Here is a 23,229-nt window from a genome sequence, read left to right on the forward strand (position 1 = left end):
CATGTTTGCCCCACGGAGCATTATTCTCCTTTTGACAATATTTCAAGAGCCAGTGTAAAGAATTTTAGCAACTTATCCAATTTATTTGCCATTAAAATAGACTCAAAATCTAGGGGAAAAAAAAAAAAGAGAGAGAGAGAGCAGAATTTTATCACCGTGGATTTCAGGTCGAGAAACGCAAAGCCATAATATTGGCAGTAAAGATGTCTCCTCTAAACTGACAGCTCCCAAACCTCAGTTCATAAACCTGTCTAGAGATTATGTGCATGGCTGAGACGCGCAGTCTAACTACTTGGCCGGCTCCGCAATGGAAACTGTTTCTGCATAACTATATTCTCACTGTTGATGGTGCATTTGAGAGGGAGCTAACGCACAAGTCTAGGTATGATTTATACATTTCTGCGTGACAACAATCGGGCGCAGACAATTCAGCCGCTCCCCCGTCCGGCTTCGCCTTGGCCCACGCCTGCTTTCCCATGACATTCCTTGAGAATTTATCCAATATGCAAACGCAAAACGCGCGAAATATATTGAAAAGGGCAATAAAGTGTTTGTGTTTGTACTCCCTTCAAAACCTAAAACCCCAACTCCGCATCCAAGATTCCAAAACGGCTGCGTCAGTGTAACCATAGTGCTGCAATTTGGATAAACGGCGAAGATGAAAGCCGAATTACGTTTTTACATGCCTTCTAGACTGCTTGCACATTTTTCTAAAGGCACCAATGTCTGGGTGTGTAATTACACACTAAATGCCTTTTTTTTTTTTTAAAGGAAGTATGTGTCGCTGCACAAACATTAAGCTTGACTCAAAATGGGCACGTTGCACAAGGCGCGGCGCACATTTAGAGTCCCTGCTCAGACGCCACTGACGACAACGAGCCATTAGCATTAGGCTAATCAATGGCGTCTATCAAGGGGATTTTGGTTTAATGACACAATGTGCGACCCCCCCCCTTCCTCGCTGCAGATTTAATGTGTTTGTGATTTTCCCGTCTGAAGCTGTCTCACTTGAAACCAGGGAAAGTCACCAAGTTCCTCCTGTGCCATGTTTAAGTAAAATTTAAGGGTAAAAAAATAAATATATAATTATTAATATATGTACATAAAGCTACTTCAAACCAGCTGCAACATCAAAAAGTTATTAATGCAGTATTTAAAAAACTTTTTATGAACATATTTTACTTAAATTTTATGTTAATTTTGTTAATTAATATACAACTTCATCTCACATGAGTACTTTTATACTGCAGTATTTAAAGTTTTACTCATATACTGAGTTTAATGTAAAGTTTTTGGTTGTAATTGGGTTAAAAAAACAAAGCATTGAAACTAAATTTTCTATTTAACTAAAAGATCTGAGGGCGAAACTAAATTTGGCCATTTGACAAAAAAAAAAAAAAGAAGAAAAAAGTAAGTCTACGGACGTCAGGAAGAAAAATAAATCACCACTCGCGTTTTCGTCTTTCCCATTAATCACGTCTGACCCCCGAGGTTTATCTTGTGACCTCTGGCTCTCGACCGGCAGTTTGGAGACGAGCTACGCGGCCAGAATGGCCCTTTAATATCAGCGTAAATATGTGAAACGAATAACTGGTGAACTCAGAGCAATAAGCGCGCGACATTCACAGTCGGAGAGCATCGGCGTTTTACCAGAAAGGCAGGGATGTGACGCCATGTGACCTCTGTGAGGGAATGCCGGGTGTCATCACGGTCGGTTTGAGGGGGGATGAACGTCTCACCCAGTGTCAGGGAGACAGAGAAAAGACACTGGGTGTGATTTGTTAAATGCGGGACACCCCCCCCCCCTCCTGCATTGTTTCGACAACACGAGGGGACATCTGGCGCCGGCGGTGCGGCCCAGTGTCGAGGTCTCCATCCTCTTTCTCGGGCAGTGAGCTGTGCAGCATTGAAGCACTGGCCGCACATTCACATGCTAATGCCCCCGAAAAAGGCAGGAGCAGATGTGAAACATTTGGTTCTGTTCTTGTTCACTTGTAAAGACATAATGCGGCCCCGTTATCATTATTTCACTTTTTTTTGTTCTTCTATGTGTCATAAAAAAAGGGAGTTCATGGCGGAGGCCACCTTCTTTGGTGGGCTCATTTGAGCTGCGTGTCGGTAGCCCACTCAGGGGGCAGAGAAAGCGAGTGAGCGCTCGGAGGGTCTGAGGAATGATTTAGCGTCTCAAATGATGCCCCTGCAGTACATTTTGGAGATTATGCACTAAATAAACATTATTCCTGGGGGCACGACAGCAGCCTCGACGTGAGTTCGGTTTCCTGTGTGAGTTAAACGTTCGGTTTTTGTTATAAATGATGAATTAAATTATGTAATGGTTAATGTAGTTCGTGTGTTGCTGTGGATTCTGGCATGTCTTCTGTACTGCTGTACGTTTTGGGGCAAAGGTCTTGACTGATATTGATTAAATAAATAATAAATAAATATGTATGTTCAAAAATTGCAGATGTTTTATGCATTTAGAGGTGTCCTGCCATGTTTCTTTCTACATTACTTTTACGTTTTTTTTTTTTTTTCCATTTCTAATGAAGCTGCCCTCTAATTTGGCTGAGACGCGTCGTTGTGCCCGCCCACCGGGGGCTATCATTGGCTCCTGTCTGCTCTTCGCCTCATCTCATTGGCCGGAGAGGCGCCTGTCAAGAAGCCTGACGCGCGAGACAAGTTTACAACTCTACTGCACACGTGCGGCCGGTGGAGGCGTCGGAGCAAAGGAGAAGAGCGGCGGAGGCTTCATCATCACCTGCGCGCGTGAATGTTTGTCCACTGTCCACAAACACTTGTGAATGCTTGGTCATTTTTCGGGTCCCTCTTCACCTGTCCGCCGCAGGTAGCAGCCTACTCTTACCTGTCATTTGGCATTTTAGGAGGAGAGAAGGGTGTTATCCACAGAACACTGTGGATGGAGACAGTTTATTAATGGAAAGAGGACTCAATGATGTGGCTCCTGGACCGACCACCCAGGGTCCGGTATGGCTTTTAGCCGCCTCAGTAAACTGGACCCCCCGTCCCGAGGCATCTCCAGGAGAGCGGTGGTCATGCCGTGCTGCCTCCTCGCCTCCCTCTTCCTCCTGCACCTCCTCACCGACCGCTGCACCTCCACCTCCCCGGTGAAAACCTCCTCCAGTCGAGCTGCGGGGCTTTTCCGGGACTTGAGCTCGCTGAGGACCAAGAGGCTGGTGTACGAGTGGTCGGAGCCTCCCGCGGGCTACGGCGCCTCCAGGCGAGCCTCGCGGGCGCTCGCGGACGAGCCCTCGGCTTCGGAGGAGCCCGAGGAGTCGCTCGCGCTGCCCCCTCCGGATCTAGGAGTCGCCTCCAGGAAAGTGTCGCCCAGGTTTGCAGGTAAACTCAGCCCGCTCGGGGAGGGGAGCAAGAAGCTGCCCCAGGCTCTCATCATCGGGGTGAAGAAAGGAGGGACCCGGGCGCTGCTGGAGTTCCTCCGGGTTCACCCGGACATCAGAGCCGTGGGAGCGGAGCCGCACTTCTTCGACCGCAACTATGACAACGGGCTGGAGTGGTACAGGTAATCAATTCATTGCATAATAAAAGAAAGGAAAAAAATAGAATAAACACTCTCTAAAACAGCGTAAAAAATTCACATAGATCATATCAAGCTGATGTAAGTTACTGTAAAGACAGGATATTAAAAAAGCAAGAATTAATGTCCCCCCTTAAAACCTTATGTGTTTTCAGTCATTAAATTGTCACCATGATAGATTGTGTTTTTCCAACTTTTTTTTTTTTTTTCTTTTTTCAAATCCCGTTTCCAACTACTTCATCACTGATAAAGCTTTGTCCGCATAACCCAGAAATCTTTAGTTAACATCTCAGCTTTTATAGAGGTAGCCTAACTGCTGCCCGGATAAGTGCTGCGGACAGCCTGTTGATTTATTAAAGCTACAACATTAGGCCTGCTTTCATTAGATGCTATCAGGCTGCTCACTTTGTTGCACATTTTGGGGTTGACTGCCTTTAAGTTGCTCCGATCAGGGCCCGGAGTGGAATCAGCTTGATTGGGCTGGGAAATAAGACAAAGATAAATGTTAAGTATTTAAAATAAATAAATAAATAAATAAATAAATAAATAAAACAAGCTGCAATTTGCTTCTTCTGCTATAGTGGAGTTTATGCACAATTTTCTTAAAATCCGCTTTGTTTGTTTCACAGTTAAGTGTGTTAACTTTGCGATGTGTTCTTGAAAGTGCTTTCTGAGTAAATGCAACCTGCCTTATCTTTTTTTTTTTTTTTTTTAGCTTTTTAAAAAACTTTCATTGCACATGTTTTGACCCATTTGTTCGGTCGAATTGAGACCTTCATCACACATGCGGTTACAAATTGAATTGTTTTAGCATGCAAATGTATTCCAGCTTCACTGTCGTGCATTAATTGCCCCATAATGACTCCTATAATGTATAGTTCATGTTAAAGCGGTGTCAGACAGTTCGTAACTTAACTGTATGATGATTTATTGAATTAAACACAAACGTGTTTCTGTTAATTCAGCCTAGCCCGCTGACCGAAATGAAGATAAGATGAGATAATACTTTACTGATTCAAATGCTGATCAAGCCAAATCAAGCTGTTAAAATAATAGAAACACGTGTGCGTACACCGGAGTTTAATTAAACAGCGTCACAAATAACTAACAGCGAAGTTATTTTAAGCAAACGCCAAACCCCAAAACTTCAGAAAGCTTAAATTGATCGCAGGACTGTGCACCTCATGAATGAAGTTGACTTAACCCAGACTTAACTGTTAAATGTGCTGAGTATATAAATATAAAGCACAAAACACTAACAACAACGAAACCAAGAAAAGTCTTCTGAAGATAAACTGATAAATTGCTTCAGTGTCAATTTTTGTGGAACCGAGATTAAATGTGCGTTTTTTTTTTATTATTATTATTTTTTTATAAACTTTAAAAGTAAACAAAAAAAATACAAGTCCCCTTCGTTCTTTAATTGCAATTTTCTTTTCAATCTGAGTTTGGGAATCCATTTCAGTCCGAGCCTGAGAAAAGTGAAACACTGAACAAACTCTGATCCCGCATGAACACACGCACACACACACACACACACACACACACACACACACACACACACACACACACACACACACACGCTCCTCCACCGTCTCCATTCCTTGCTGCGGGAGTATGCCGTGTTTTCCTCGCTCAAGTCGGACTTGTGATTGATTTCATCTGTCACGGCGAGTGTGTGTTGGGTGTTCACATTTGCGCAGGCCCGCGGGGAATAATGGCTCTTCCTCTCAGTGGTTCTCTGTCTAATGGGGCATTGCCAACATTGCAGCTCTGTTATTAAGAAGGATTAGGGCCATAATGAAAGGTTACCTGAGTGTCTCGGGAGGTATAATTCACCTTTTGATTGAGTTAACACTACACGCAGTGCCCTCTCCTCTCCCCACCCCCCCCTCTTCTCTAAAAGCCCGGAGACAAAACTTTTACTCTCGCTCACCAACAGCTCCCTCCAGACTCCTTCCACCCTCCCCACCTTCCTCACCCCAAACACTCTGGCTTTCTCCCATCTCCCACTCACACACCTCCCTCTTTGTGCCTCTCTGAGAGTGAACATTCTCTTTTTGCCATCACTCTTTCACACCCTTCTGTTTACCTATTCATCCATTGTGGGGTTTTATATCCATGAGGGTCCCATCTATCCCGAGGAGTTGCCAAGATTCTCTGGAATTTGGACCGTGCCTCCAAGGACGGACCTCAGTGCCGGTTTTTTCGCCTTAAAGCCGTCCATTTGAAACAGAAGGGCCCTTGAATTGAGAAGAGGAATAAATAACTGTTACGGCCCACTGTGCGGGAGTTCATCTTGTCAGCGCTGCCCCTGCAACAACGTCCGAGAGTCTTCCTGTTGTTTGGGATTTTTTCGGGAAGCGTTTGATCGAGTTGCGTTCATTTTGAAGCCGTTGGTGTGACGGCGAACGGACGGGGGACGTGAGAAGCGCTCGTCAGAACCGCGAAATCAACCGTATTGCGGCGCTCGGGTCGCTCCGGAAAGTTGCCACAGTCTCTGCCCTTAAGAGATCAGAGCACCCTAACCCTAACCCTTATGAGACGGTACGTCAAGGTGTAGGAACAAACTAAAATACTAAGAAGCAGATCTGCGCACAAACGTAAACAATAATAAAAAAATATATTGGTCTTTATATATATCAAAAAAAAAAAAAAAAAAAAAAGACGGACAACAAAAACACCAGATTTCCTGTGACTAACAGCTGTGTCCAATTTAAATTATGTGATTCCTTTCATTAGCAACACTTAAAAAAAAAAAAACAGAGGCTTCCGTTTCGGGAGACTTTTTGTTTATTGTCAAGGACGTTGTGTGTTTTCAACACTCGTCTTTGTCCCCGGTGGAATGTGTGGAACATGCTTTCACCACATCTAATGGGACACGGAAACATCTCCGAGCTCCTTTTCCAACTTTCCCAGAATTATACTCGTCTAGCTCGTTTATGTGAATTTACACAAACATCCTTAAAAAGGTCCATATAACACCCAAAGTTACACTACGATCTTATAGTGTCATCTTTAAGTTTTTGTTTTTCAAAATGTATTTTCTAAAAACTAGTGAAAATAGTTGTGCAGAATTCACCATCTTGCAGGTATGTAGTTGGTTTTCCCTCAACAAAAGCGAAATAAAACACACTTTCGGATAATTCAATTTCCCGCTTTTCCCCCGCTTTGTGTCCGAAGTTGCGCGTCCGACGTCCCGCTTGTGTACCGGTGGTAAATCTGAGGCCTTTTGTCACACAGGAAACCAACACCGGGCCCATTTGCGCAGTCAGTCAGTGTTACATTTCACTACACATTACTTTGTATAACCACGCACAACCTGTTAGGCTTTTGTTGTGGAAATGGACACTCGGAGCGAACAAGGAGGTCAAGCACGAGCACTGTGAAGTAAGGCAGAGGTTGCGCTACGGAGTAGTCACTATTATGTTTTTGGCCGACTTAGGTTACCGAACACCCAGGCTTTCACCTGTCTAGACCACGCTGTTTGATGCCGTTCCTGTTTGATGTCCACTGAGCGGATTAAGCTTCACCAGATCCCTTAATGGGTTAATTGCCCTTCACGAAAATACGTGTGTCCCGTCAAACACGAGCGCGATGCACCGCCGGCTCCGCCACGCATGCATTGTAATTTTAAAAAAATAATAAAATGGTATTTGAAATGTACATAATCTTTCCTTTAGGCGAACGTACATTCACAGGTACATGGCGCCTTGTGTGGAGTTTCTCTTCACTATTTTTCCTCATGCATATTAAAGTCCTCCACTTAAAATCACGAGAACGCAAATGAAACCGTAGAAAAGCTGTAATACTGCATTAAATTAAATTAAATTGGGGGTTTCCCTGGCCTCATTTGAAAGAAAACTCTGTCATGGTAATAAAAAAGAGGTTTTAATAATAAAAGCAGTGACCCTGTGGGGACTCGTATTAGAACCCGGTCGGTCGTCTGTTGCAGCGTGATGATAATTTTAGATTTTAGCTGACTTTTTCGAATACGGTTTAAGACTCTGCGAGTGGCAATCATACGTGCCATGTCTGTGTTTAAATTCCACGAATGCCAGTTTTTTTTTTTTTTTCCTCCCCCTACATTAGGCCACTCAGTTTGGCTTCTTGTCACAACGCCATTAAAAACAAAAAGTAAATAAAGTCGCATTTGTCTAGTGCCGTTGATGAAAAGCTGGCAAATTCCAAGTGTTTTTTTTTTTTTTTTTTTTTTTATTTGAAACCCGGCCGACTTCCAAGTTTCTCATGCGTTGGCCGTGTTTACAGTGCCTGTCAGTTAATTGGGTGGCAGAGTTTAAACTCTGGTCTTGTTTGCGTCTGCCTGATATTTTCCTCGTCATCCCGAGTGCGGAGAGATCTGGAGGACCGGTGGAAAGAATGACACGCAGCTCCAAAACGGGTGAGGTTTTTATGTTAGCGGTGAAGACCTGTTGAGTTGAAGAGAAGAGAGAGGGTTCGAAGAGATTATATACCTCTACACCACGAGTTCCTGTAATTTAACGTATCGGAAATGGTACAAAAAAAAAAATGCACAAGTTCTGACACGCGTGTTTGTTCATCGCGAGGCTGCTTCAGGTAGTCGCCCACCGGCTACAGCGAGAAGCCAGACCTAACAAAGACACGAGTGTGTGCGTGTCTCTTTGCACTTTGTGACCGTATTTACTGTTCGCAACGTGCGTTCTTTTAGCACTTGGTCCCTGCCCTCGCACGTAACCCGGCCTAGATACAGGAAGGAGTTTTAAATAGAGCGATTGAGTTGAGAATAGTTGCGGTCCACGCCGCTCCGCTTCTTTTACACCACTCGAAAAATGCCTCACTTGCCTGTGCAGATTTACTGCAGATAGCCCTATCGGCCAAAAACACAGGACGCACGCTGGGCTCTTTGAACAACCGTTGCAAATGTACCTCTACGGTCTCTTTATGGAGGCTTTGAGAGGGGCAATTTGTTGTATAATTCCTCCAAGGCACAGTCAAGATTTTAAACACATATTTTCCCATAATTGATCCCTGGTTTGATTTATCCTTGTTTTGACAGTGCATTGGAAAATACTAAGCAGTAGTGAAATATTCTCATAGGTTCCCAGAAATGGCTCTGGATGATCGTTTTCTAATTTAGTTTGACACGTTTTGCAGAAATGACACTAATTTTAGTAGAGCGGTAGTTTTTTTATGCAGAAATCCCTAGTATATAATACTTAAAAGGTTTACATTGGAGTTGGCGGCGTAACTCCAAAAAACCTAATGTGTACCTAGCTCCTCAAGAGAAGGCTGCGATTTCAGCTTAAAACGTCTGCTGAAATATATTTACCGTATAGAATAACACCTCCGGTTTTAAATTGGCACACTTTTACTTCTGCCACCACTGCTGTAACGCGGAGGCAGGTTTGCGAAAGGCAGGTGGAGCGCAGTGGACGGGCGGAGGTCACAGTTCTGGTCGTGTAGGGCGCGCACACCGCGGCTGTAACGTGATCCCCGGAGACCTCCTGAGCATGAGCTCCGGGCCGCCTTCGGATTGTGAAAGTGATTATCGTTGGGGTGTAATTGTAAAACCGGGACGCTCACCTCCTGCCCGAGGCACGCAACTCACAAACGACAGTCAGCCCCCCCCCCCTCTCGCCAACTCCTTGACCTGCGCCACCCCCGCCGACATCTTTGCGTGCCCTCAGCAGCTGACCCCAGGAGGCCCCGTGCAGGGGGAGGTAGATGGAAGCAAGGGAAATATCCAAAGTACTGCCTGTCAGCAGCTGCCCTGCGGCATCCGGGGAATCTGCCCTCGGACGGGCGGGCGAGGACAGGCAGCAGGTGCAGGGTGCAGCGCAGACACCACCTGGATCTCCACCAGGCGCTCGCACCTGATGCGTTCACCTGACACGCCTAAAAATAAGAACCGTTTGTCGTGTTCTTGAGTCCCGGCGAGAAGAAAGAAAGCTCCGGTGGTTGCTCCGGTGCAAATATTTGAGGTGTCAGGGATCGGCCGCCTCCTGGAGCTTTGATGAGCATGTGCGGAAAAGGGAGCGTGATTGATCGCGGTCAGGAGGGGTCGTCCCGCGGGGGCCACGCCGCGCGACGTGCCACCCTCGGAGTTCGCCACGCCAACAGATGGTACTGTAACATTGGGATCGAGTTACATTGTTTCAAGGATTCTGTTGTTTATTCACTTTTGGGGTTTATGTGTACACTAGTCGGCAACCTGTTTGACCCCGTTCTCTCCATTCAGCTCAGCAGCTGTCGGCCTTTTTTTACGAGGTATTAGACCGTATATTATGAGACATTTATTCTAGGATTCAGAATTCACTAGAGCCTCTTGAGGTCACTATTCTTCTTCATAAAAAACAAAAGAAAATGTGATGCCCCATAACTGCTCCTATCGCATTAATGCCGAAGTTGAGACGTTTGACCTTTTAAAAGAATCCGTTTCACGTCTCAAGCTCAGTGTTCTATTTTCAACCGATACACCTACAGCCCTTCACTAGTTTAACGCTTTTCAAGCATCACCCATGAATGTCAGTGATGTTTATTTTCCTCCATGGAAACCTGCCAGTTAATGTTTCCCAACATCACAGCGGCTTTTGCCTCCGGGCGCTTCATGAACTGTATGACTGAAATGAAAAGAAAGAAAGAAAAAAAAATCATGTTTGCAATTTTCTTCCTGTACAATATTTCAGTTTTTTTTTTTTCACCCTCTTGGCAGTTCAAGGTTGATGGAAGTTAAGTGTTATCCTTGCTCAAACAAAGAGAAAGTGTAACCCTATCATTTTGGCACAGGCTAGTCGAGCGGCTTCAGACTAGACTGTTCCTTCGTAGAGGCGAACCAAACAAACCGCAAAACAACCTCCAGAATTCATGCATATTAAGACTTTGGGGAGGATTTGCCAGAGTGCCTTTGGATTTCATCAGCGCGCGGCCAAGCCCGCGTTATTTGGGACACAGAAGGGTTCGGTAAATGATGCATGGACGGAGCGTGTATATGTAACAGCCCTCAGTGGTGCGGATTGGCAAGGTAAACCAACGCCTCGGCGTGATGGATCTCTCTTTCCCATCTCGCGAGCTACAGCTTTATCACAGGACGGGGAGCCTTCCATTTTTTTTTCCACGACAGAGAGAAAGACAGAAAAGGGAGAAGGCGAGGGAAAGGCCATTGCCGTGGAAAGCCTGGGAACCGATAAAAAGGAGGAAGCCCTTTCCTCTTGGGTCCACCATTTTCTGCTCCAGTGTTTTCTTTAAAATACCTTCGCTGCATATTATTCTATCCTGACGTACGCGTCAGCGTGGTATACGGAGTCCATGTAAAATCAGAAAATAGTTCACTGTATCCTGATCGAGGAAGTTGGGTGTTCAAGGGTCTTTTTTTTTGTAAAACTTGCCGGCTTATGTGGAACTGTTTCCCGTTCTGCCTCCATGCTTAAAGGCACGGACTCGGTCACACTTGCCATGTGTGCTATCTGCAGCCGCCTGTGTGGTCGATAGGATGGCACCAAACAACCTCTCCCTCTTCCTCCATCGGGGGCACGGCCGGTGCCAGTCGCCTTGGCAGAGTCCGCTCCGCAGACACGGACAGAGCCCACGCCAGACGGCACCTCAGGCAGGCACAACCTCAGTTTGACTGCCCGGCCTCTGTCTCCATGCAAAACACCGAATAACACACGTAGCTGAGCTCGGGGCGCCTGTTTATGCGCGGTTCTCGGGGTCCGTCTGAAATAAGGGATTGGCATTTTTTTGGCAACGTGGACCAACACATAATTTTTATTCGGGGTTAGGGTTAGTTATTTTCTAGCTTTCAACACTTCTGCATCCAGCCTGTTCTGTGTATTCGAGCTAGATGCCGAACACAGAGTGGCACGGTGGCGACGAGTGAAATAAAACATGCTGAAGATTAGGGTTTGGCAGCAGTACAGACCCCTGACCAGAAATCCTGCACGATTTTTTAAAATAGCTAATAATGGAGGTGGTGAATGGAGAGAGGATGACAGAGTGGCATTTAATCTGCTTTGAGAGCTATTTTATTCAAACAGAAGCGCCGCAGATCTGTTGCATGTGCGGTTTTGAAAAGCTACCTGGTTCCTCAAGGAGAAATCCAGCTGTTCAAACAAACGCTTTACTTGAAGTCCATTGTGTTTTCGGCTGTGAAAGGTTGCAGGGCACAAAGGATCCATTCATTGTGTTATATAGCAGCATTTCTCTTTACAAATCATCAAATAAAATATTCAGAAAAATGCTCTATGAACTCAAGCTCGGGGTTGGTTTACCGCCTATTTCTCTTGGATTTTTCAAACAAGACTACTTTTAATTGTTTGCAACGTGTTATTCATTTGGGGGAAAAAGGCGGCGCACGGCTTTTACCAACCACCCCCAAATATCTGGCAGCTTTATTAAGGGGAGGAATGCGTCGGAAAATGAGTTTGCCACCCTCGACTCGACTGTTGATAGATGGAGGGCAACGGCACAACCTGCGTCTTTTTACATAAAGATGGAAGACGGTGATAAAGGGCCTGTGTACTGTACAGCCGGTGACTGATGCGCCCACGGGGGAGTGCAGAGAAGCCACGCACAATTCAATTAATCTTAACCTGAACACTGGTAATTGCTACTGTAACTGACTGTACATTAGACAGGAGGGAGACTGCTGTCAAAGGAACATGTCCAGCTAATAGGGGCGGGAAGGAACATCCTGAAGCGCTCTGGAGTTCCACAATAGGGCGTTTTCTTTCCATTATCACCCTTTTCTCCTGAAGGTTTGCATGTTAATGAGGGGAACGGGAACCAGGTGAACCACGACGAGGAAAACACCGACAGGGGAGACGCTCTTCACTCCACCTATTTGCTCGCCTCGTTGAGATATCTTTAAATATCTCAGCTTAGCACGTACTGTGACGCTGAGAGGCTGACACCGCTGGCCTGGCTCAGGTTCCCATCAAACAGGCAGCTGTTTGCATCTGCGTTTTGATGTTTTGTTGTAAAAAAACAGAGATGGGGAGGCCGAGCCCTCGTGAAAAAACGGTGTCCGCTCCGCTCCTCTTCACAGGCCTGAGCAGCGTCTCATCCGCCGTTTCACATTAGCTCCGTTTTCTCACCGCCATCGTCGCCCACGTTTTAATTTGTAGAAGGAGGCGGCACACGCATTTGTGAATGTGTTTCAGTGGATGCAAAATTAGGATACACATCTTGCGTGCACGGTGAGTCATCAGCATTTTTGCATCGTTACATTGGGAACAACACACTTGAAAATACCATTAAGCAAACGTACAAAAACGTCATTGTGTGTACTTTAGCAGACGTATATCTGAATACAGATTTAACTGTATTAAATGGAGTTATTTGCTTGGTGTCATCCTCTAGTTTTCGGTCTCATTGCTAAGCTAAGCTAACTGACCACTTATCAGCCACAACATTAAAACCACTGACTGGAGGATTAAATAACACTGACCTTTATTGTCTTGTGACAATGCAACGTTATGTTGGGAAACCTTTGGTCCTGGCATTTATGTGGATGTTGCTTAGACACGTACCACCCACCTAGACCAGACCAGGCACACCCGCCCCATAGTAATGACGCTCCCTGATGGCAGCAGCCATCCCCAGCAGGATGCAGCCTGACACAGACAGAGAAACCTTTTAGGAACAACTCAGAAAAGATGTTGACCCGGTCTCCAAATTCGCTTGATCCCAAACTGATCAATGGGATGATCCACAGCAGCCACAAAGGAGACCTACACAATATTAAGAAGGTGGTCATAATGTTATGTCTGATCAGGGTTTTTACTGGGGAAGCGTAAGACTGATGTGTATTATCCTAATTTGAATACAAATACAAAACACGGAAATAATTATTTCCAAAAATATTAAACTTTTATAAGGCTGAATCTTCCAACTATAAAGGTGTGTGGTTTGCGAGGTAAAAGCTACTTTTCCACAATCTCAGCTCCCCGTATTGCCGCCGTGCTCTGCTTTTCATCAGACAGACATGGCTGCGGACTTTTATTGGCTTCAGTGATCAGAGCAGCTCATTGTTTTTCTTTTCTTTTGTGTCCAGCCCCCATTGAACCCGGCGACAAATGCCTTTGGATTGTCAGAAGTCTTTTGAAGACGCCCTGACATATTGATCCCATTGTTCCCCCTCGTGAGAGCACAACAGTGGTTAGAAGGTGTCGGACCGCAGAGAGAGCAAGACAAGACTTCTTTATGGGCCGGTTTTATATATCCGCTGGAAACCGGACACCTTGAGAACTGCCGATAAATCAAGTTTACAGTAAAATCTATTTTTCTTACCCTCCAATATCCTGTTATTTTGCAACATATATTTCTTCTCATGAGCTCGCGTCTTCTCTGAACATCGTTATCCCGCCACTAATTTCAAGCTCCAGCTCCACTACCAACCATTTTTTATAAACTGACCTGGCCGTATCGAAAGCTCATGTTTCATTTCTGCGTTATTGCCGTCACCGTTATTTACGCAGCTGGCTAGTTGTGGGTCAGCCACGGTCAGTTTGGACTAAGGGTGTAACAACATTTTGGAGCCTGTGGGACTTGACATGAGCCCAAGTCATTTTAACCGTCAAACATGCGGCGGGGCCGGGGCTCATTATATCATTATGCTGTCAGGGCGATTGTTTATTCTGACATCTTCGTCTCGCACAGACACATCCTCCCATGCAGCCGGTTATTTTAGAGCAGCCACCGGCATAGACAGATGTACAAGATACAGCGTTCAAAGTCCTCTCTAATAAGACGGTGCGGCAGTTCTGCATCCACTGCTGCTCCCACCGCTGTCTCCTCACACAGGCTTCCATCAATTATTAATCCAGCCAATTAGCAGGACTGCATTATTCACCAGGAAGCTGTGATCACATCCATTTACAGCTCTTGTCTTTCCTCTTTGTGGCCGTCCCACATGACGCAACCCACAATCCTGCGTATTGGTGTGTAGGGCGTCACAACAATTTACTTTTTTGCTATTACAAACTAAAACTTTAATCACACTTTAATCGGTCCATTGAGATAAAGAAACGCCACTTTAATGTGACTATTTGTGTCATGATTGCAGATAATTTTGTCAATAAAAAGCAATAGTACACTTAATTAACAAATTATTGAGGAAAGTCGAGGAACGGACATGTTTTAACGCAGTCTTATTGAACAATAACATGGCGTATGCTCCAAATTAATATAATAGCATGACCAGCTGCCAGAATTTAATGAAAAATAAACCCAATGCAGCAGATTGACTTGTTGCACTAGTCAACGGTGTCATATTTTATAGCAGATATCCGGGTTCACTGCATTTAACAGTAAGTTGAACAGGAAATGGCCACAAAAAGCAGGAAGACACACCACAAAAACAAGCAGACCAGCATGCAGACGTTTATAAAAAGTTAAGTATCTGTCAGGTTATAAGACTGGATAGGATATATTTAGGTTTAATACCGATATACGATATATATCCCAATATTGTTTCCGCAAAGTGAAAAGTCAAAGTCAGATGTTATTTAAATGAACACTTGAAAAACATAAATACAGTAAATAAATACGTTTCTTGAGTTGGTTAAAGATTAATACGTAGCTGTAACGATAATGAAAAAATAAAAAATACTGTATAACAGGAGGAGCTTTTTTGAACTTCTAAAGATCCATGTAAGGGTCACATTTAAATAAAGGTATCTTAGAAAAATAGCCCATAAAATAAAATAGGCCAATGTTTCATCAACAAACGCTGGATAATAATACAGCTTTTTTAATCTTGTAACGCAACGTGCGTGTTACTTGTGGTGCAGCGCAAAACTATATTGATATAAATGATATGGTCTCATCACGTATCGCGTTTAAAATTATATCAATATATGACTTTATACCGATATACCGCCCAGCCCTAGGTATGAGTGAAGTTTTAATGTACTATTGTGTAAATTTTTGTGAAAATAAATGTTTTACTCCTTGTGTCGCTGTACACTAAACCCACATAGCCCACATGATAAATTAGAATAAAAAAAAAAAAGAAGTAAAAAAAATGAAATAAATAAAGCAGGCTGAATGAGCCTCTGAGTGCTGTGTCAACAACAGTGTTTGGTGAATGGCTTATTTATGAAGATTAATACAGGATGTGTAATTACGTTGTTGAAGAAGCTATCAGTACAAATGTGCTAAACATGTGAGTGTCAAGAACATTTTAAAGATGAACCTCAGAATGAAAGATTTTAAATTAATGTCGATAAATGAACGTTTATCCACTTCAAAAGACTCTAAACAATAACTGCGGATGCATATTAATACTCATTGTCATAATGATTACGTAGTAATGGAGATAAAGAAAAAAAAATCTGTCATTGTCTCAGTATCTAGGTCTGAACAGGAAGTAATATTTTTACTTTCCATCCACATTTTCCCACAGCTCTGTGACCAGAGCGGCAGCACTGATTGCTTGTCACTGGGATTTATGGAGCCTCAAATCGCTGAACAAAATCACTTCCTGTTTTTCCTGTGTTTACCGGACGCACTAGCGGGCGGCCGCACATTTGATAAAAAGTGATTTATTTTCATTTGCTTATCTGCTTAATTGGTGTCCCCATGGCCTCCCTGACTGCCATGATTCCGCTATACAAACAATTTAGAGAAGTTTGATTAACACAAATGAGAGTTCAGGGGACCCACCGGCTCACATGTTGCTCTCTACACATTCAGAGTCATGCTTTTCCTCACATGCGGGAGTCATTAATAACCGCTCCTTATTGCATTAAACAGTAGCCAAATCGATTTGGATTATTAATCCATTAATCACAATGAAGTGATGTTACATTTACAAGGGGGAAAAAAAATCCATTCAGTCATCATACTGTAATTTGACATATGTTTCACACCTTGCTGCGTTTTAGTTCACCCGAATGAGCCCGTATGCGGCTCGCTTAAAATCTTCCAACGAGACTCTCATTACGGCCATTGAGACGCAACCGTATTGATTTTGTTGTTTAGGATTCACTGAAAGCATTGATTTATGGCCCTTCTGAGGCAAACGGCGTAATTAGGCTCACGTTGCGAAGGGTTCACGCCGCCATCGCCTCGGCTGCACCGGTCTTCATTGATGATTTCGTCCTTTGTTCGCCCCACCGTGCTACGTTGGCACTAATGGCGAGGCGCAGCACACACCGGCGTATGCGCCGGAATGCTCGTACGTACACACACACGCATGCACGGGCTGTCGCGGGCACGTCCTTTCCCGACGCGCCGCTTATTACATCACATCATTTTCCACCCAGCCCAGCAGCAGTGAATATTCCTTTTCCTGTTTTTGCTTCTATGTTTTTTTTTTTCTTCTTCTTTTTCTCGTTTCCAACTGGCTTTAAAACGGGGTCGGCTCTCGCAAGGCGTAAATCCAGCAGGAGGGATTTCCCCCCCCCTCGCCCGGCGAGCTTTTTACTTCTGGCAGCCGAGTGCCAGACTGCGATTCTAGCTCTCCCCGGTGAACACTTGTGTGCACACCAAAAATAAAAAAAAAAAAAAAAAAAGATCTTTAGAAGGAATCTTTCGAGTCTCTGGGTGAAAGTATAAACACGAACACGGCTCTAGACGGCGCGGCTGGCATATGTTTGCACTCAACATATATTTCCAGACAAATACGCCGTAAATTCACACCCTTTCACGTGCGCGTATTTGAAGACTTTTTGGAGCGCTCGTAAAGTACAGTGAACCCTCAAAGTTACTTGGAACAAATTTTAATTATTATTCCAACATTTATTCTATTTAGATTTACAACTGCATTATAGGCCTGTAATGTAAATGCAAATGTGATTGAAAGTGGCTCATAATAACCTCCGTTCAGCTGTCACGAATACGAATGGCATTAATACGCGTTTCGTTTTGCTTTGCTTCTTTTCTACGCGGACGCGTTCTCTTGAATGATCGCGCACACCCAGCCCCTCCTCGTTATTGTCTTTACACCCTGTTTATTTATTTCCTAATTGCGATTTGGACAGACCGTATTTACTCATGCCGCAGCCTCTATCTGTATGTGAGGCACATCCGTCATTCAAGGCTGGCGGAGTTTGACTCAATAACAGCGCAAATATCCAGCCATTATCTCTCCGCGGAGTACTCTCTCAATGTTAATGTGTTTTTAGGACGATTACATCAGTGTGAAATATTGAAAAATAACCCTCTGATTGATAGCATGAATCATCAAGCCCGTGTCCCCTCCCCCTTGAACACCTCATTTACCATCTCCATGGGAACGTAGCCGGGGAACTGCCTAAATGCAATCACCTGCTCACATGAGCTGGAGTTATTGCGCTGGCTTTTGTAATCAGGTGGGTCCTGGCAAATAAAAAAAAAAACAACAACAACAACAAAAAAAAACAGGAACATTCGTTATTGGACTGATACAGGAGAACAGCTGCATGGGCCATGGCTCTGTGATGCCGTACATAAATACACCGCAAACAGGCTCGTAAAGGAACGAGGTGCAACATCTCTCACGGAGATAACTGTTAATCTATAGCTGTTCAAGTGTGAGAGACTCTCACTCAGTCTTGTAGCCGTGCTGCAAGGCTTAACCATTTCAAAGCCCGAGATAAAGTATAAAAATGATGTGTAAGTTTTCAAAAATAACCGATTTATACATATGCCGAGTTTCCTCCCCGTCCCCATCATTCATGATTATGGTTGAGCAATATGGTTGAAATCCTCGGTGGAGTATTAGCATAAATCAAAAGCGATATTTGGGAGTGCTTCGAGACTAAATACATCTAGTTTAAAAATGCTGTTAGATTCTGGCTGTGTCTCATAATACCATCTCTGGTATTGGAAAGGCCTCTCAAAGTGCCCGAAATGTTGGATTAGCTGTCGCCACACAATGTATCGATCTGATTTCATGTTTATGCAGTGTAAAACAATTCTGTTTGAAATCAGTTCTTCTTTGCCACTCAGTAGTAGAGGCTACACGGTGCAGTTTGCTCCGTAGGCTACTTGCTGCAAATATCGCACCTCTCAAATTTCGATAAAACAATTTTATGCTCTCATGAGGTGGTTTTCTAGACGTATCGAATTCATTAATACACAGGATAAGATGTTGCAATCCTTTGTGCCATGATCCGAGGCAAAACACATTTAGAAGCCCAGTCCAACTGAAAAACCGACCAGCGGGCTAACAACCAGCTACCAACTAGCAACCAACAAGAAGCCACCAGCTAACTAGCCTAGCCAACAGCAGTAGGTAAGACTCACGAAGATGACTGTGACCAGTTCATTCAAAGTCCATTTCCTCAAAGTGAAGTCTTGCATGACGAGAATTTAAGAGATTTACAGCTCATTCGCAAAACACCTTTCAGTGGAAAAACGTACAAAGAGCAACTGAATTTATTGAAATTTCAGAAATATCACTTTTATTTAGCGAAAAACTGTAATGGAATTGCAGCTACTGATAGCATGACCTATCAAAATTTACCATTTGGCAATATTTAACATTGACACATCCCACTGGTAAAATGGTGCAGTATGCAGAGCTGTAGTACCTAGGTGTGGCAGCCATTGTTGACAATGAAAAGTCTTAGAAAGAATATGAAGACGACATATCCCGCGAAAGACTTTTTAATCGATTAATCTACTCTTGTTTGACTTACCACTAAATAAGAACTTCTGACATTATATAATTTTACTGGAGATCTGTAAATGGAGAAGCCATTTTAAACGGATGCCTAAAGCAAACTACTCTTTGAGTTTTATGGGTCTATATATGCAAAAAAACAACCTGCTCACAACTTGCAAGTGCAGCAGCAGAAGTTGCCATGCTAGCCTTTAGCATCCGCTTACTCTGGGTCTCTGTTCAGGTGGTGGCACATAGCAGCTGTAAAGCTGTGGTATGCTGTTTAATTTTTATAAAGCTTATTGATGGTTTGTTCAAAGAATTACCACACCTTTAAGGATTTAAGCATACCTGGCAGTGTGATGTCCTTAATCGATGCTACTGTGGAGAACAGCGAAATAGAAACCACTTGGATCTCGCAAACAAAACCCAACGTCACTCAAACCGAAAAAGGCCCCTCTTTTGCGTCAGTGCTTTTGTGTCACTTTTGTCGCATTCTCAAAATCTCTTTCCATTTCCAGCGGAGCCTTCATTTTAGCCGGGAGAAAGAGGAAATCTCCACCGCACTAAACGCATTGTCCTAACCCCGACAATGAGGTTCTGCCCTGTAATTACATTCTATTTCCAAAACCATCCGTCTTTGCTCGCGGAGAGCTGACAGGCTAAAACATTAGCACGTTGTCAGCGGCTCCTCAGACGCAGCGGTTCTCCGTTACACTTCATATTATCTCACACCCTCAACCCCGGCTTCACCAGATGGGGTTACCTCTGTGCAGTCTGTCGAGAGAAAGGAGGTGTTTTCCCCGTCGCGAAGCCAGTTTCGGCTCAGGCATGGTGGGGCCTCCTGGTTTCTCACTGGGGGTCTTGTGAATTCTGGGTCACAGCCCAGCCCCAGGCAACTGCTGGCTCCGCTTTAGCCATTCTGTGTCGTTTTAGCTCCTGTGGCATTCCGCGGTGGGTGATTTTTCACCTTTTCTTCCAGCGACAACCTGTTCTCCATCCTGCCATGCCGCGCTGGCGCCGCTCCCAATCGCCATGAGTTTGTGGAACCGTCGCTGATAGCCCAGCGCCCTCAAACACCTCGGCATCACCTGTTCTTTATGCATGGCACTGCTGCCTCGACAGAAAGCTGTGTGAAGTTCCATTTCCCCCAGGCTATTTATTTAATGGATAATGCAAGGGACGCAAAATGGAAATCACGCATTCGACCATGTCTTTAACCCCGGCTCCTCCCTCAAACCGCATTCATTCTCACCCACGGTGACCATAAATCATTATGGTAACTTGTTATTACCAAACTCATTATTTATTCTCCAGGATATTTAAGGAGAAGCAAAAAAAAAAAATCCAATATTTAAAGCTCCTCGGGAACATAATCTCCATCTGCCTGTCTTTCTGGCTGTACCCGGCAGAGATTGCGCGAGCATATTTGTAATGAGTTTACGTCAAAAGGAGCGATAAGGGGGAGCATTCATACATGCTAATCTGTGCCCCTCTCCGCTTCTTCTGCGGTGGCAGGACGGCGCAGAGGGCGCAGGCTTCACTGGTGTGCTGCTGCCGCCGTGGCTTGGCACGCGGACGAGGAAAAGCGACGTGATGTGCCAGGCGCTTTGTATTCTGAGCCTGGGAGTAGAAGGATGGAGGCAGGGAGAAGGAGAGAGGAGGGAGAAAATGAAATGGGAAAAGGAGACAGAGAGAAAGAGAGCTCAGAGACAGTGTAATCACTTCTGCGCTCCCCGATGCTGCCGTCCGCCCGACACTCGACTCTTATCCCGAGCTTTCACTGCGCTCCCCTCTCTAATATCTCACACCGTCTTTCTCTCTTTCACCCCTTTTTCTCCCCGGTTCTCAGTCTAAACAGAAACTTGAGACCACATGTTTTCAGATGTCTTGCCTGTGTGCGGGGCTGTTTTTCTATCTCGTTAACTTTATGTTCAGCCCTGAGCCGGTGTGTTCCGAGAACTAGCTTCAACGTAGCTGTCAAATATTTGGATTTCATTATGTTAAAACTATCAAATTTCATATGGAAACATTATGTGTTACTGCCTGTTGCCCTCTTCTGCCTGCAGGTCCTGAGACGAAGCACTGTAAGAAAGAGGAAACCTCTCAGCCATGAGGTAGTCCGCAATGTCTGAGAGGAAAATACAGTGATGTTCTGAGACAATCTGCCAGCAATGTAGCTGCAGCTCTGTTGGCTGAGATGCCACCTGACTAATTTTGGCTCCTCTATAGAGTATGCATATATTTTGAACAGAACAATGACTCCTTTTCAGAAGTTGTTCTATTTTAAAAAATCCCAGGCGGCTTACAGTCAGAGCTCCTCAGAAGCACGCCAACCAGACAAACGCTAGGGTTTTCAACCTGTCAAGATCTTACTTTAATTATGCGCGTGGTACAGTACAGCGGTGCGGTGAATTGATATGCTTACCTGTGCCGTGGGCTGTGAGATTAAAACAGACATTCTGGAGATGCAGGTTAGGAGGATGCGCATGACATCATCTCCACAAATTCTTCATCTTGTAGAAATACACATGCTCGCCCATCATTCTTCCACCTCAAAGTTAAATCTGTAGCATTGACATTAGCGCATTGATCTTACTAGCAAGCACTGATCCTGTATGCAAGGACTGCTGATTTTATAGATAATTGCATTGACCACAGTCCAGTCGTTTCCTCACAGGGAGGCGTTATATGATCTGAGGTACGAACGACCTCCTCAACCTGTCCGTGGAGCAGGACAGAGACAGAATCAGCCTGTCACTGAACGAGCGTCTCTGCCTGACTGTAGTGTCGTGTAGAGGGTGGTGGACATTCGTCACGTGGCATGACGGATGGAGCGGAGTTTGTTCAAGGTCCTTGCATCTGCCACCGATATCAGGGTCTCCATCTCTGCACGCCTTCTGTATCACTTTGTCCAACCTCAGGGTGTCCTTCTTCTCAGCACACCACAGCGTAGAAGAACTGGCAACGATCGTCAACATGTCCAATAGCTTCTGGCAGATCTTAAACAACCTTAGCCTCCTGAGGAAATAGGGACGGCTCTGAACTTTTTTGTATACTGAGTCTATGTTAGCCAACCAGTCCAGTTTGTCATCGAGCTGCAAGTCCAGGTACTTATAGGTCTGAACCACCTCTACATACTCCCTGTTGATGGTTACAGTCTGTAGGTGGGGCCCGGACCTCTAGAAATAATCCACTACCATCTCCTTGGTTTTAGCTCACCAGATTCTTGTACTTCTGCAGATGACATGACTCTGTGTTGTGGTTGAAATCCAAGGTGTACAGGATGAATAGTACAAGGGAGAGCACAGCCCCCTGTGGTGCTCCAGTGCTGCTGATGAAAGTCTTTGGTGTGCAGTTCCCCAATCTGACATACCGAGGTCTCCCAGTGAGACAGTCCACGCCCATCTCTGTTGGATTTTTCCCTCAACTATGGTGACTTTCCACAGATATCAGCTGTCGTAAGATGCAATAAATAGCATTTTGGATGGAAAAACACCAGCCTAAGGCTAGTGGGAACTGCTAGTATATTCATTTGTGGTAAAAATAGTCAAAATACAGTTTAAGTAACTCTTGCAAGAAAGTAAAAATATAAATTAGTGGAGAACATTTTTTATTCGGCTAGCAAAAGTTCTTTGCAGACGATGCAATTGTTGTTCTTGCATATTATGTAATATATTACATTTCTGTGTGTAAGGAGTCAGACATGAAAGCAAAACCTTCTTTTTTGTTATCGGTAACTATAGGCACTTTCAAACCAAACAACTTTAGCCAGCAGGGACACTGGACGCATGCAATAATTGGCCGGTGGTTGACACTTAATTTCTGCACAACATTAAATATGGAGGCTCAATACATCCTGCACATCACTGTTGGTCCTTTTCTGTTTTGTGCCATTCTTAAGGCCAGCTGTTTTTGGCAAAACTTTGGTTTTTCCATTTTCTATTCTTCATTCATGTGTTCAACTAATCGAGCTACACTTACGCCACTCATGGTTCTTATTGAACTGGGTAAATACCAACACTGAAGTACGAGGTTCAAACAGAGTTCTCAGAACTACAATTTGCTCTCGGCCTCACGCAAAAATAGTGTTACTTCTTCCAGTAAA

General features: G+C 44.4%; 1 protein-coding gene across 1 annotated transcript in view; it reads left to right on the forward strand.

The window, feature by feature from the left end:
* The first annotated feature begins 2,706 nt into the window (after positions 1–2,706).
* The window catches only part of si:ch211-216b21.2 (heparan sulfate glucosamine 3-O-sulfotransferase 3A1), a 33,179-nt gene continuing 12,656 nt past the window's right edge, over positions 2,707–23,229 (forward strand). Inside the window, exon 1 of the mRNA XM_047610087.1 lies at positions 2,707–3,538. Within this exon, the coding sequence (XP_047466043.1) occupies positions 2,988–3,538 (551 nt within the window). The 5' untranslated portion in view covers positions 2,707–2,987. The remainder of the gene's footprint in view (positions 3,539–23,229) is intronic.

The sequence above is a fragment of the Mugil cephalus genome, chromosome 16 (genome assembly GCF_022458985.1).
Source record: "Mugil cephalus isolate CIBA_MC_2020 chromosome 16, CIBA_Mcephalus_1.1, whole genome shotgun sequence".
Classification (NCBI taxonomy): Eukaryota; Metazoa; Chordata; class Actinopteri; order Mugiliformes; family Mugilidae; genus Mugil; species Mugil cephalus.